We start from the raw sequence: 14,218 nt of genomic DNA on the forward strand, positions 1-14,218 counted from the left end.
TTCCCCTTTTTTAATGTCAAATAATTGAAACATGTCAAATAATTTAATATAATTTTTTAAGGAAAATTAATTCAAAATCAAATACACAAAATACAGGGGTTTATTTCCTAAGTGTGACCACTGTACATGATCCAGCATATAGGCTACTTAACAAAGATATTAGTAAAAAAAAAATATTAGTTCACCCCCTAAAAAAAAAAAAAAAATTCTGTCATGCCAGAATTTCCCTTTATGGGAGAACTATCTCTTTAACGCTAAATCTGGCAATTAACCATAACCAATCAGAATCAAGTATTCCAGAGAGCTGCAATAATTAATTATAAACCATGTTTCAATTGCAAATGCTGTTTGTAACTTCTCAAGCATGTTTAAAACCACCTTCTGGTAGGTCCTCAAACTTCTCACATTCACTCCATTTATCATTTAACATTCAGCTGTCTGTAACAGTGTGAAAAAATGTTTTCAGTAAAACATCAAGACTGATGCTGCCTCATGTAACCACAGTCAATTTGTCAACAACAAACTACTCAAACACTACACAACAAACCCACATTTTCCCTTATTTAGGACCGTTTACTGTTTAGCATTTTGCTTGAAGTGCCGTAATGCCCATTTTGTCCGATTATTATTCAATGATAGCTATCGTAATGACATTAAATCTAAAAGCTCTTTAAATGGCGGTATATCTGATTTACTAAGTTCTTGTAAAGAAACACATAGTAGAAACAGGCTCTACAACATCTTTTCAACCATGAGGTCACAGGATAGTCAGCTCATCCATGAGGTTCGCAAACGGGGTCAAGGTGTCACAGTGTGTAGCAAGTGTGTTATTGGGCCGGTCAGGTTCAAACTCGCTCACGGTGCTCTTTCACAATGCTCCACACCTCTTCTCGAGCTTCCTCCATGTTCTGAGCATACTCAGTCCACCTGAGGAACATCCCTACCCAAATACAATACAAGAATAATGAGGACATTAAGGATGGAAGTATATGTTTTTTTTCTTTTGCTTAAAATCAGTGGAGCTGACTTTACATACCAATAATACCAGTCAATTTCAAAAATTAATCTACCAATTTTAAATTGCAATCATTTTATTACATTGCAACAGTAACCCACCTGTCCATAGCTGTAAGGACTGAGGATGTACTGAGGGCCAAATGGCCAAATCAGTGGGTTCATACAGTGGGTTGAGGTACTGCTCTTCAATATCAGGCTTCAACATGGACTGAAACAAACAGTGTGTGTTCTCCTTCACTCTTGCGGCACATCTAGCTCAGGCAAAAATAAAAATAAAGAAATATATTTTATACATTTTAAAACAAACCCTCTCTGTGAAATCCAGGCTCAAGTCTCAAAATCGAATTATGAGATAACAAGTATCAAAGTTTGATTTCAAACATTAATTTCAATATGATATCAATCTTTGACATGGCCTTACTCAGTTGATATTAAATATATAAAGGTAATAATATTATATTAATCAAAAGTGATAGTAAGGACCTTTACTCTGTTAGAGAATAAACATGTAATACATTTTCCACAAAAATATTAAGCAGCACAATTGTTTTCAGCACTGATAATATGAAATGTTTCTTAAGGAACAAAACTGCATATCAGAATTAGTTCTAAAGGATCATGTAACCCTGTTGAAAGCAACAGCATATGCTGGTTAGGTATGTTTTGAAGCATGGCTGGTTTAAGCTGGTCCTTAGCTAGTCATGTGCTGGTCCTATGCAACCACACTGAACAAAATTATAACCACCACACTTTAGTTTTTGCACACTTTTTTTGCTGAACTCAAAGATATATGACTTTTTATGTACACAAAAGTCCTATTTCTCTCAAATACTGTTCACAAATCTGTCAAAATTTGTGTTAGTGAGCACTTCTCCTTTACCGATGTGTTATCACAGATGTGGCATACCAAGATGCTGATTAGAAAGCATGATTATTGCGCAGGTGTGCCTTAGGCTGGCCACAATAAAAGGCCACTCTAAAATGTACAAGTCGCAAGTTTTAAAGGTGCATGCATGTTTTACTGTATTGGGGGGTCCTGGGGTCAATATCTGGCGTGACCAACATATGCCTCACGCAGTGCAACACATCTCCTTCGCATTGAGTTGATCAGGTAGTTGATTGTGGCCTGTGGAATGTTGGTCCACTCCTCTTCAATGGCTTTGGAAAGTTGTCATACACGCTGTCGTATACGCCGATACAGAGCATCCCAACCATGCTCAATGGGTGACAAGTCTGGTGTCTGCTGGCCATGCAAGAACTGGGATGTTTTCAGCTTCCCAATTGTGTACAGATAATTGCAACATGGGGCCATGCATTATCATGCTGCAACATGAGGTGATGGTTGTGGATGAATGGCACAACAATGGAGCTCAGGATCTCGTCATGGTATCTCTGTGCATTCAAAATGCTGTCAATAAAATACACCTGTGTTCATTGTCCATAAAGTAAACTGCCCATACCATAACCCCACCGCCACCATGGGCCACTCGAATCACAATGCTGACATCAGCAAACCGCTCACCCACATGACCCCATACACGCTGTCTGCCATCTGCCCTGTACAGTGAAAACCGGGATTCATCCGTAAAGAGAACACCTTTCCAAAGTGCCAGACGCCATTAAATGTGTGCATTTGCTCACTCAAGTTGGTTATGACGATGAACTGCAGTCAGGTTAAGACCCCGATGAGGACGATGAGCATGCATCCCTGAGATGGTTTCTGACAATTTGTGCAGAAATTCTTTGGTTATGCCAACTGATTGTTGCAGCAGCTGTCCGGGTGGCTGGTCTCAGACGATCTTGGAGGTGAAGATGCTGGATGTGGAGGTCCTGGGCTGGTGTGGTCACACGTGGTCTGCGGTTGTGAGGCCAGTTGGATGTACTGCCAAATTCTCTGAAACGTCTTTGGTTATGGCTTATGGTAGAGAAATGAACATTCAATTCACGGGCGACAGCTCTGGTAGACATTCCTGCAGTCAGCATGCCAATTGCATGCACCCTCAAAACTTCTGTGGTATTGTGCTGTGTGTTAAACTGCACATTTTAGAGTGGCCTTTTATTGTGGCCAGCCTAAGGCACACCTGTAAAATAATCATGCTGCCTTGATATGCCACAGCTGTGAGGTGGATGGATCATCTTGGGAAAGAAGAAGTGCTCACTAACACAGATTTAGACAGATTTGTGAACACTATTTGAGAGAAATAGGCCTTTTGTGTACATAGAAAAAGTCTTAGATCTTTAAGTACAGCTCATGAAAAATGGGGGCAAAAACAAAAGTTTTGCATTTATAATTTTGTTCAGTATATCTCCTGCTCAGGATCAGCTTAAGACCTGCACATGACCATCTTAAACCAGCTCCTGACCAGCTAATGACTAGTTTAAACCAGCTCAAACCAGCAGCCATGCTTCAAAACATATCTAACCAGCACATGCTGGCTTTTTCAACAGGGAACACTAAAGGTTGGCATATCACAGCAATAAATTAGTTTTTAAAATATATTAAAACAGAACACAGCTAATTTAATTGAAATATTACTGTTGTACTGTACGTATTTTTGATAAGCTAAATACAGCTTTGGTACGCATTTGAAAATTGAGAATAATTTTGAACTTTTAAATGGTAGTGTATAATTAGTGTCATATAAGAGTAATTTGAGCCCACCTCTCCTGCTCGCTGTTACACAGGAAGGTTCCATAGTTAGAAGCATAAACTTCTTGTGCCAGTCGGAGCAGCAGTGCCTCGCTAAACTCCAGTGCCAAAGGAAACTGACGCCACACCTGCCACACACAGTCAAGCAGCAGCAGGAAGGATGGGCACTCCTGCTTCAGACGGGCATGAGAGTATGCCGAATGAGCACATCGCTGCTGGAATGGGTGTCCAGCCTGCGATACAAGGATGCAATTCATCAACATTCTCACATACAGATCTGTGACTAATATTAGGTAGGTAGTAGTTTAGTAACCAAGTTATTATTGTAATGTAGTTGTAATGCATTCATAAGCTTCACCACACACACACACAGCTAATCGCACAATATGTCACACAAACAAACTTTCACCTGTATCCATTCCCTCTCTAGCAGACAGAGGAAGCCAGTGACAGTTCTAGAGGCAGGGTCTAGGATAATCTGAGCCAATGAGCTCACCAGGAGCGTGTTGTCTGTCCCTTCAGAGCCATGCACAAGCACAGAGTGACCATCCCTGCAAAAAACAGACCACAGACCGGAACAATACATATCAAACACATGCATGGGCCTGCAGTGACCACCCTTCAAAAACAGGCCGCACGCCATCCTCAAGCCACGTGTAAGCACAGGGTGGAAAAAAAAAGACTAAAGCAGTACATCTGAGAAAATATTATGTTGATAATAATAAATGTTTCATAAGCATATTACAATGATTTCAGAAAATTTTGCTTTAGCACACAGATGGTGACAGACAGCCCAGAATTTCGTGTTGCACCTTTAAAATACCAAAGTAAAAGATCTTCCCACCTCTCCACACACTCTACCACCAGGCCTGCAGTGGACAGTGCACTGTGAACATGAGAAAGCCATTTGGAGTTCTCTAATTTACTGAGCCAGCGGTCCACACTATGCGAGAGGTCACTGCACGCCTCCACCAGCTTAATAAGACTCTCCTGCACAACCTTACCCCTGTAAATGACACGATTACATGCAAAATCATAGCAAAATGGCTTTCAAAGTCAGATGGGTCACATATTTTCAGACTATTAAAATGTTCCCTCTCACCTTTCATGGTGTCTATGGATTCTTTTCCAGTGTCTATAACAGGATTTAGACTCAAAACCTCCCCCTGTCATCCGGGCCTGCTGGGCTTGCTGGGCAGAACGCAGATCGATAATGTAACCCAACTCTGACCCATCAATCACAGCCTGGAGAAGGAGCTCATCCTCCTTACATCTCTTCTTATTGGCTCCTGTCAAAGGCTGGCTGCTCCGCATAATCACCTAGACAATGGATACAAATAACTTTTACTCTGGACATTTGGATCTGTATTATGTATTTTTTGCTTTATTCAGAAATGTAGCTCTTATACAATATATGGTTACATACACATATATTTAAGATATAAGAAAACATCCTACACTCACCATTCCATTGCTATGGTGACAATAGGAGAGCACAGGGAATCTGCCGCCTTGTCTGAACCTGGCTGAGCGGATCAGCTTGTCATCATCCACCTCACGAGGCACAATGACCGCAGATGGATACGATGGGCATACAGAGTAATCTGAGTTTACTTTACTGACTCTCCACCTGTCCCACTGCTCACACACACACACACACACACACACAAACACATATTATGAACATATGCCTATGTATACACTAATACATAAATTATAAATATGCATTACTTTTAAGTAATAAATAAAAAACTATCTAGAAAAACTAGTAAAGAAAACTAAATTAAACCTAAACAGTAATATTTAAAAACTGATCAAAATGACATAAAGCACATGAGAAAATATTAAACATTTATATAAATATAAAACAATAACTTTATATAAGATAGGGTGATTGTGAACGCTATGGAGACAACCAGGGCAAAGAAAATCAGACAAAAAAAGCTGCATATGAGTGAAAAACTAGTAACAGAAAGAACAGACATTGCTTTATTTCTTGTGCATTTAAGTGTTGCTCATGTCTCACAACTGCTTTTTGTTTCCTGTGACAAACAAAGTGCTTCCTGTTTGTTTTTATTTCAGGAAATGAAACAATAACGTATATTAGGTAACATCTGACCTAGAAGTAATAATTTTCAGCATTGTTTATTTGTGTTTGAACTTGATTGTGGTTTTTAAAGCAGGATACTCAGAGTGACAGCAAATGGAGGAAAGGGAAGTGAAAGTGAAAGAAAGAAAATACAGTTAAGAGAGTGTGTAGCTCACCAGCCTTTCTGTTTGTTTGTAATATTGCTCTGTCGTGGACAGGCCCCATGGGCCGAGCAGAGTAAGGTGTGACGGTCTGTAGAAGAAGGGATACATCTCTGTCACACTTTCCAGAGACGAAAGAGCCTACAGAGACATGAGATGATATTAGTTCACTCTCACTCACAGCTGAGGCAGTGCTGGACTCAACATGGCTTTAGAAAACATGCTTAAAATCACATTTAATGACAATATTCAGGATTTTCCAGAATACTTTGCTGCTGACAGTGGGAGATTTGTAAATGTTTTTTTTTTTTTTAAGTGTGCACAGTATTTTCCCTTTATTTTAAGATTTAGATAAAAACTTTTGCCATAATCTAATGCTAATTTAAAGTAAATCTTTATTAAATCTCAAAATATATATTTGTTACATTGTAAGTTATTTATTTGAATTTTAATGTTTTTTTTGTACAATTTAAATAGTGGCCAACTCTTAACAACCATAACAAGGCAGAAATTTCAGTGCAAGCTGCTCGATTTGAGGGGGTTTGTTCATATTACATTTTAATATATATGCAGATAACACATTTTTATAATATTCCACAATATTACACTTCTAATGTATTTCTTAACAAATAAATGCAGCCTTGGTGAGCACAACATACCTCTTTCAAAACTTTGACGAATCTTACAGACCCCAAACTTTTGAAAAGTAGTATACCGAATCCTAAATATTAGCCATATTAATACTAATCCTTGTAACAAGCATGGCTAGTTATAACTATAATTAGTACCTCTATAGAACTGGCAATGTTCAGACATTCCTCCATTCCAGGAATTTCCAACTGAAGAACCAGCAGGTCCTTACATTTAATGGTGATAGTACCAGAGGATCCCACAGCCCTGTATCAGACACATATACAAACACCCCCACACACATTTAAGTACATTCCTCTATGTTTTCTCACACTCTTAAATGCCATACAATCATCTCCACTGGGGCCTCAGAAGAGACGGAAGCAGGAAGCAAAAACAAGCCATGAGCGTAAAGCTAGCAGAGAGACAACAAAATATATTGCAGATGTATGACTGAGCTTAAAATTTAAATTTAATAGAACGTAACAGTCTCTATTTTTGTCTCTCAATATCTGGATGTTAGATTACAAACACAAATATCTATATAACACTTCATAAACACTTTTGCTTTGCATGTACAGTATTAAAAACACAAAAAAGCGTGTCAAAGAGACACATATTGCGTAAATGCTCACTGCAAAGCATGAATATCTTGCAAAACAAATTTTTTCAGTTTTTTTTTTCTCTGCCATAAGCTATAATAACATGTTACCTGGGGTATCCGAAAAGATTCTCGACACTGACATGCAGGAAAAGTGATTGGTGAAATTAGAGAAAGAGAGAATTTGCTTATTATTACAGAAGCAGGTCACTTCAGGGATCAAACACATACACAACTGTGACCCAATTAGATTCAAAAACAGATGCCTGGATGAATAAGAATATGAATTATGCATTTGCAAACGACATGTGTCTTAATTTGCTGTAATAAAGTCATGTTTCAGCACAACAGTGATCAAAAATACACATAAATAAATAAAAATCCTTCTGAAACAAATCTTGATTCAGTAAAATCCAAATTAATAGATTATTTTACACCACTGATTCAACTTAAATATCTGGTTAAATGAATAAAACTAAAATTAAGTTATTAATCATATACAAATTAGCTCTCTAGAGCAATTGTAAAATATTTCAAATGTAATTTAAGATGGTCTTAATAAGTTTAATGCTGGAAGACCATCTTAAACCAGATAAAACAAACAAACCATCTAAGGCTGGTTTATGATCACTTTCCATCAGCAGTCAAACCTGGACTTCAGCTGATGAGAACAGCTGTCTCTCTACCTTTTCTCAATGGCATCGATGTTCTTGAGGAGAATGAGAAGTTGCCAGGAAGCTTCATCCTTTCTGTTTGAGAACAGAAGGTGATGGCTGGTAACGCACAGGGTTCCTCTGAGTGCTGGATGGAAAGGTCTTCTCAGGGTAACATCTTCAACATTAGCGGTCTTGATGTGCTCCGACAACTCCATTTCACAACGACAACCGCCACCATCTGCTACTTCTCACGAGTTTAGAGAGCTGGTGGGCGAGCCACACGGGTCTCTGTCTTCCGCTAATCCTCTACAAAACCGAGTCCCACCCCTTACCGTTAATTTAGGCTGTTATAAAACTCACCGGTAGCTGGCAAATGTAAAATGCCACTGAGCGACTGTGCGCGAGCGACGGGGAGGTGTGGCTGCTCGCGCGACTCATAAGCATTTTGTTGGCTTCTTTATACTTTCGTTTCCGTTCACACTCTTGAAGTCCCAGTCCTCTTCTCTTTTTTGTGATGTTGGTGTTTATTGTTGTTCCCTTTTCGTATTATTTTTTTTGTTGTAGTCTTCCTGACATTTCAGAGTATTAGGGTAAGAATAAGTCTGCTTTAGATAAATAAAGAAAAAAATCGTATTATTATTTTTCTAGTCTTTATACTGTTCTTCTTTTTTTCCAAATCAATTAGATATTCGTTTTACATGTTTTAATGGAAGATGCCACACCCCCCCAAATAAATAAATACCCTTTCGAGGGACCAGTAATAGGCAGCATTTCCATGTCAATTTATCGAGTAACACACACACACACACACACACACACACACACACACACACACAAATATATATATATATATATATATATATATATATATATATATATATATATATATATATATTTTTTTTTTTTTTTCTTCTTCTTCTTCTTCTTCTTCTTCTTTTATTTATTTGTGACCCTGGACCACCAAACCAGTCATAGTAGCACAAGTATTTTTCATTTGGGTCAAAATTATAATTTTTTTCTTTTACGCCAAAATCATTAGGATATTAAGTAAAGACCATATTCCATGAAGCTATTTTGTACAATTCCTACTGTTAATATAACAAAACTAAATTTTTGATTAGTAATATGCATTGTGAAGAACTTCATTTAGACAACTTTAAAGGCGATTTTCTCAGTATTTTGCTTTTTTTCAAACCCTAAAATTCCAGATTTTTAAATAGTTGTATCTCAGCCAAATATTGATCTATCCTAACAAATCACATAACGATTAAAAGCTTTCAGATTATGAATACATCTCAATGTCAAAATTTTTATATACCCTTATGACTGAAAGAAATATATTACTTATATCAAAAAGTAAAACTTTCTTATATTCTAGATTAATTAAACCTAAGGCAAAACTTTTCAAAAGTTTTAGAGCTTACAGACAGTTAATAAAAAAGGTTAAAAAAATCCCCCTTGGGTAGAATTACATAACTTTTTATTCACATCTACACAATGCTTCTCTGAACTTTTTTGAGGACCCCCAACACCCCCTTGCGGATCTCTGGGGGTCCCTGGACCCTAGTTTGAAAACCGACTTATAGGCCTACCGTTCGTTTTAAAATAACACCCCATTAATACCTGATACCAGCAGGAGATGGAGACATTCTGTCGTAAAACAGTTCCAAAGACTCAAGTTGGATTTTACTGGTATATATATATATATATATATATATATATATATATATATATATATATATATATATATATATATATATATATATATATATATATATATGTGTGTGTGTGTGCATACTAGATATAATCTTTTACATTTTCAAGAACCTCATTGGCAGCTCTCAGGGTTGTCCCGGTTTAAAGATTCACTAATATGCCTAGCGTTTGTTTCATAATGAATATATATATTGATATCTTTCTGAATCCAATGCTGGATTTTAGATTCTTAGTGCAATTCCTCAAAATCAGCAGGAGATGGAGACACTCTTTTGTAAAACAGTTGACAAAGACTTACTTTGTATTATTATTGGCGAGATCTTGCTGAGCTAGAAGCAGTGTGAACGAGTTTTGGGCCACAGGATACATGAATTAAATGTTTACTTGTCATTCCTTGGTTAGTTGTCTTTGTGATAACAAATTTAATTGTTCTGAAACTTCTCAAGGTGGTTTTGAGCGCATGTGAGGTTAGGTGTCAGTGACCCTGTACCTCTTGAATAGTTCCACATGAACACGAAATGTCGCATTTGGCCGCAACATGCAAGTTCAGACTGTCTAAAACAACGATAGCCTGTCAGTATACTGCCAGAGCATGGGCGGTCACTTCTCCGTCTATATAAACATTAGCACAGCACACCTCTTGAGATTAATCACTCTTGCACATGACCGGGCACAGCGCACATGTCTGAGCAATCACAGTCTCGCCTATCTGGAATGAAAGCAGCTCAGTGATGGAGTTCAGAGAGCTGGGAGCAGACGAGAGCTCCGAGGGCGATACGGAGGATCTGGATAATGTAAAAGCCCTGACAGAGAAACTCAAACTCCAAACGCGCAGACCGTCGTACCTAGAATGGAAGGAGCGACTGCAGGCTCGCCCGTGGACTGATGCCACTCACGGTTCAGATGCGAGCAGCCCAGGATCTGTGGAGAAGGACACCCAGCTACCCGACATCTGGAAAGATGGGATGCCTTATAAGAACATCTGCGGCTTTGATACTATGGACGACGCGTTAGAGTGGCTCAGAAACGAACTGGTATTGTATTCATAAGCTTTAGGTTTTATTTTTATTTAAACGTTTGACTATTTTTTGAAAATGTCATTGTGTATCTATCTATCTATCTATCTATCTATCTATCTATCTATCTATCTATCTATCTATCTATCTATCTATCTATCTATCTATCTATCTATCTATCTATCTATCTACCTCTGTCTGTCTGTGTTCTAAGTCATTTATATTTCTAGAAAATTTTGTTCTTTTGAACTCTCTATTCACCAGAGAATCCTGAAAATTGTATCACGGTTTCCACAAAAATATTAAGACAAATATGAAACTGAAGACCGGAGAAATAACTTCTGAAAATTCAACCTTGCCACCATAGGAATAAATTACATTTTAGAATATATTCAAAAAAGTAATAAAACATTTAATTATTGTTTTTGATATTTCTGGTCAAATAAATGAAACCCTAGTGAGCAAAAGAGATTTCTTTTAAAAACATTAAAAAAAATCTTATCCAACCCAAACTTTTGAACAGTATATATTTATTAAATGATATAAAAACATATGTAAATAATATACTGTATATACTATAAATACTAATACAAAATAAGTAATATAACAGAATAGTAAATAGTACAACACAGGCGGCATGACTCTCGTCTCGGCATATTGCTCCGAAATGCCACACAGGTGCAGAAACTTGAGTGGGTGTTTGACAGAAAGGTGCGCTCCGTTCCCTGCGTGTGTGCCTGCTGTTCCAGACAATTTAATCTTATAATTACTGCTGGTTATCAAAGACTTGATGTGTGAGCTATAAAATGGTTCTCCCTCTCTCTTTCTCATTGCTCCTCAGCGGGAGATGCAGATGCAGGATAACCGTCTAGCACGACAGTTGATTCGCTTACGGGGAGAGATCCACAGGCTGAAGGTGGAGCAGGTGTGTCACCGTCACAAAGAGATGCTGGATGATGCCACATATGAGCTGGAGGAGTGTGAGGAGGACTCGGACCTGCTGTGTGACATCCCCATGAAAGCCACCTTCACTCTTTCCACCCCTCTCAAACATCTTGGTCTCACCAAGATGAACCTAAACTCCAGACGATTCTCGCTCTGCTGAGAGGCACGACGAGGAGAGATGCCCCTCAATGCACAGCTCTCACTGACACTGGAAGCCAAATATCTCTCATTTCAGTGTTACAACTGGACTATTGCAAAAAATTAAAAAAAAAAACACCCTTTAAGTTTTCTTCAGATCACTAAGCCTTAGTGACAGGTGGTCATATCTAAAAATGCAGTAACCAGCACTACAGTCTATACAGTCTATACAACTATTAAACCACTTGTGAATGCGGACTCGCCTCAGGTCTGAGAAAGTCCCCATGCAGAGTTGAAAAAAAGTTTATATTTACTTTTAACAATAGCTGAACTGATCTGAGAATCAGGAGGAACCTGCTTCTATGTCAAAAGGCGTGTGATTGGCACACACTCCCATGAGCGCTCCTGAATGCTCAGAGGAGGAAACACTCTCCTGTCCTTGGCTGTGATCCCGAGCAGCAGCCTCACAGGAAGTGTGAGTTTATGTTCAGGCGTTTTGTCACCTTGTCTCTTAAAACCTAAAAATAACCCCCACTCTTCGGCTCAGCAACAATTGAAAAGTTCATCTCAGTCTCTGTTTTGTTCAGCCCACTGTCGGTGGTTGTACTTTAATAAGTTGAGGGTTCATTTTTGAGAATCTTGTGTTTGGGGAATTTTTATTCACAGGTCAGAGTTTTTATTGCCTCCTTCGTATCTCTACACAGAATCCATTCAAGTTTAGTTTACTTTATTACAAGCACTGGAAATTTAGCACTGCATTTGTTCATGGATACTTGTATCAAAAGCTTATATCAAAAGCTCCATGATAAAATTACAACATATCAAAAAGGATATTTATTATTTAATAACTTGGGACTAAATGAGTGTTACCAATTAATTATAGATTTGATATATGAAATAAATGCATCGGTTCAGCAAGGATGCATTAAATGACCTTTACATTGTTTAAAAAAAATGAAGGATCATGAGACATTAAATATTGGATTAATGGCTGAAAATTCAGTTTTGCCTTCACAGGAATAAATTACATTTTAAAATATATTAAAATAGACTTAGAAATAAAATAAAATAAACTTTTAAATTGTACGATATTGCGGTTTTATACAGCTGTATTTTTGATCAAGTAAATGCAGGCTTTGTGATCATATAAAACTTCTTTCAGAAACATCACAAACTATTTTACAGAGCTCAAACTTTTTAATGGTAGTGTACATAATGTTTTTTGTTAATTAGTAAAATGTTTGGTGTACAAATGTTTAAGTGCACTGTTAAGGGTATAAAACGTCCTTTTGCTTTCAATCACCTGTTTACTAAAATCAAACACAATGACTGCCTTTTTTTCCGCACAGGGCTAAACAAAAAAGCCTTGAATTTGACTTAAATTAATAAAATGCCTTAAAGTTATTTTGAAGATATATTGTGATTGATATTGTAATTTAGAAGAAAGGAGAAAAACATTGCTCATTCACTGTAACTCATTCACTCATAATAAAAATCTATGAATCTTTTGAGCATTGTTGCTTTACATTTGTAAATAAATGTTATATTTGTAAATACAAGTATTTAAAACCATTATTTTCCTTTTGATCAAAAGTTTCTTTGATTTATGTATTTGTGTAATTACTTTTGAGCGGCTCTTATCTTGCTCTGCTCAGATTCTTCTGTCTCGCACATCCTCACATGAATAAACCCAGAGGGTTTTTGTGCAGTGTTATCACACAAATGAAAATAGCTGATATTTATCAGAACAGGCTGCATATACCAGTAATCAAACAAAGTCAAACAATGGACCAGTTGCTTTATTGATTGTAACTGCAGTGACGGCACTGACTGACAAAAGGAGCATGTGACACATGCCAAGAAATGATCTCATGCTAGATAAATATGAGAGAGAGAAAGAGGGAGGGACATTGGCAAGGAAAGCCATCTTTCCTAAAGCTGTTCTCAACACTGATATTACAAGCATTTGTAGTTTACGTATCATAAACCCAATGGCATTAGGGCAAGTGCCTTCGTTGAACAGTTCACACAAGGGCTGCTTTAGATTCCTCCTTCAAACAGAAACATGAACTATTTAGGTCACCTGTGAAGACACAAAGGTGTTTAGTTGTGTTCCAGATACAGATTCCCTCGAGGCCTAGAAAAGAAAACAAACACTGAGCCATGAAAGTGTCATTCTGCTTTGTAGAGCTTAAATGAAGCCATCACGATAACCTACTTTGAACTCGAGTGCACATGTAATAAAGGAAAAAGATGTTTTGATCATTCTGTGTTTTGACTGAACATTTAATTATTCATCAATGTATTTGACATGAATTTAAAGTGTTAGATTTGTCTGTTACATAAATACATAGATCTATTTGCAACTCAAAAAAATGGATGAAAAAACATCTACGCTATTTCCTGGAAATAATTTGGTTGATATAAAGCTTATCGATCCTGCTATATATCTCCTGCTTTCGAAAGATTTAAGACCAAGGACTAACAAATATAATGATGCCTATTGTATTGAACCCTTTTTCTAGAACATAAAGCCAACTGAAAAATTCTTGAAAATTTTTAGCTTTTTGCTTGAAATATATTTTGTTGACATATTTTC

At 37.3% G+C, this 14,218-nt stretch overlaps 2 protein-coding genes across 3 annotated transcripts; one reads left to right on the top strand and one right to left on the bottom strand.

Moving 5' to 3' along the window:
- Positions 1-82: 82 nt before the first annotated feature.
- Positions 83-8,260, bottom strand: LOC127976035 (myotubularin-related protein 9-like). Of its 2 annotated transcripts, XM_052580136.1 has the most exons (11): positions 7,835-8,259; positions 7,260-7,286; positions 6,706-6,814; positions 5,933-6,058; positions 5,132-5,305; positions 4,770-4,987; positions 4,512-4,673; positions 4,077-4,218; positions 3,680-3,900; positions 1,117-1,268; positions 83-940 (listed from the first exon to the last, which is right to left on the bottom strand). In XM_052580136.1, the coding sequence occupies exons 1-11, from the start codon at positions 8,017-8,019 to the stop codon at positions 846-848; spliced, it is 1,611 nt and encodes a 536-aa protein (XP_052436096.1). In that variant the 5' UTR covers positions 8,020-8,259; the 3' UTR covers positions 83-845. The 2 variants fall into 2 exon arrangements, with proteins under 2 accessions (XP_052436096.1, XP_052436097.1); XM_052580137.1 differs by lacking the exon at positions 7,260-7,286 and having other exon boundaries at positions 7,835-8,260.
- Positions 8,261-10,098: 1,838 nt separating this feature from the next.
- Positions 10,099-13,127, top strand: fam167b (family with sequence similarity 167 member B). Its single transcript, XM_052581246.1, has 2 exons — positions 10,099-10,554; positions 11,378-13,127. Exons 1-2 carry the CDS (start codon positions 10,252-10,254, stop codon positions 11,639-11,641), a joined length of 567 nt encoding a protein of 188 aa, XP_052437206.1. The 5' UTR covers positions 10,099-10,251; the 3' UTR covers positions 11,642-13,127.
- The last annotated feature ends 1,091 nt before the right edge of the window (positions 13,128-14,218 follow it).

Source organism: Carassius gibelio, chromosome B17 (genome assembly GCF_023724105.1).
Source record: "Carassius gibelio isolate Cgi1373 ecotype wild population from Czech Republic chromosome B17, carGib1.2-hapl.c, whole genome shotgun sequence".
NCBI lineage: Eukaryota > Metazoa > Chordata > Actinopteri > Cypriniformes > Cyprinidae > Carassius > Carassius gibelio.

Coding starts and splice junctions, on each gene's coding strand:
- LOC127976035 (XM_052580136.1), bottom strand. CDS start 8,019: ATGGAGTTGTCGGAGCACATCAAGACCGCTAATGTTGAAGATGTTACC. Junction 7,287..7,834: donor ATCGATGCCATTGAGAAAAG/GTAGAGAGACAG, acceptor CCTGCATGTCAG/TGTCGAGAATCTTTTCGGAT. Junction 4,674..4,769: donor ATCCATAGACACCATGAAAG/GTGAGAGGGAAC, acceptor TGTCATTTACAG/GGGTAAGGTTGTGCAGGAGA.
- fam167b (XM_052581246.1), top strand. CDS start 10,252: ATGGAGTTCAGAGAGCTGGGAGCAGACGAGAGCTCCGAGGGCGATACG. Junction 10,555..11,377: donor AGTGGCTCAGAAACGAACTG/GTATTGTATTCA, acceptor ATTGCTCCTCAG/CGGGAGATGCAGATGCAGGA.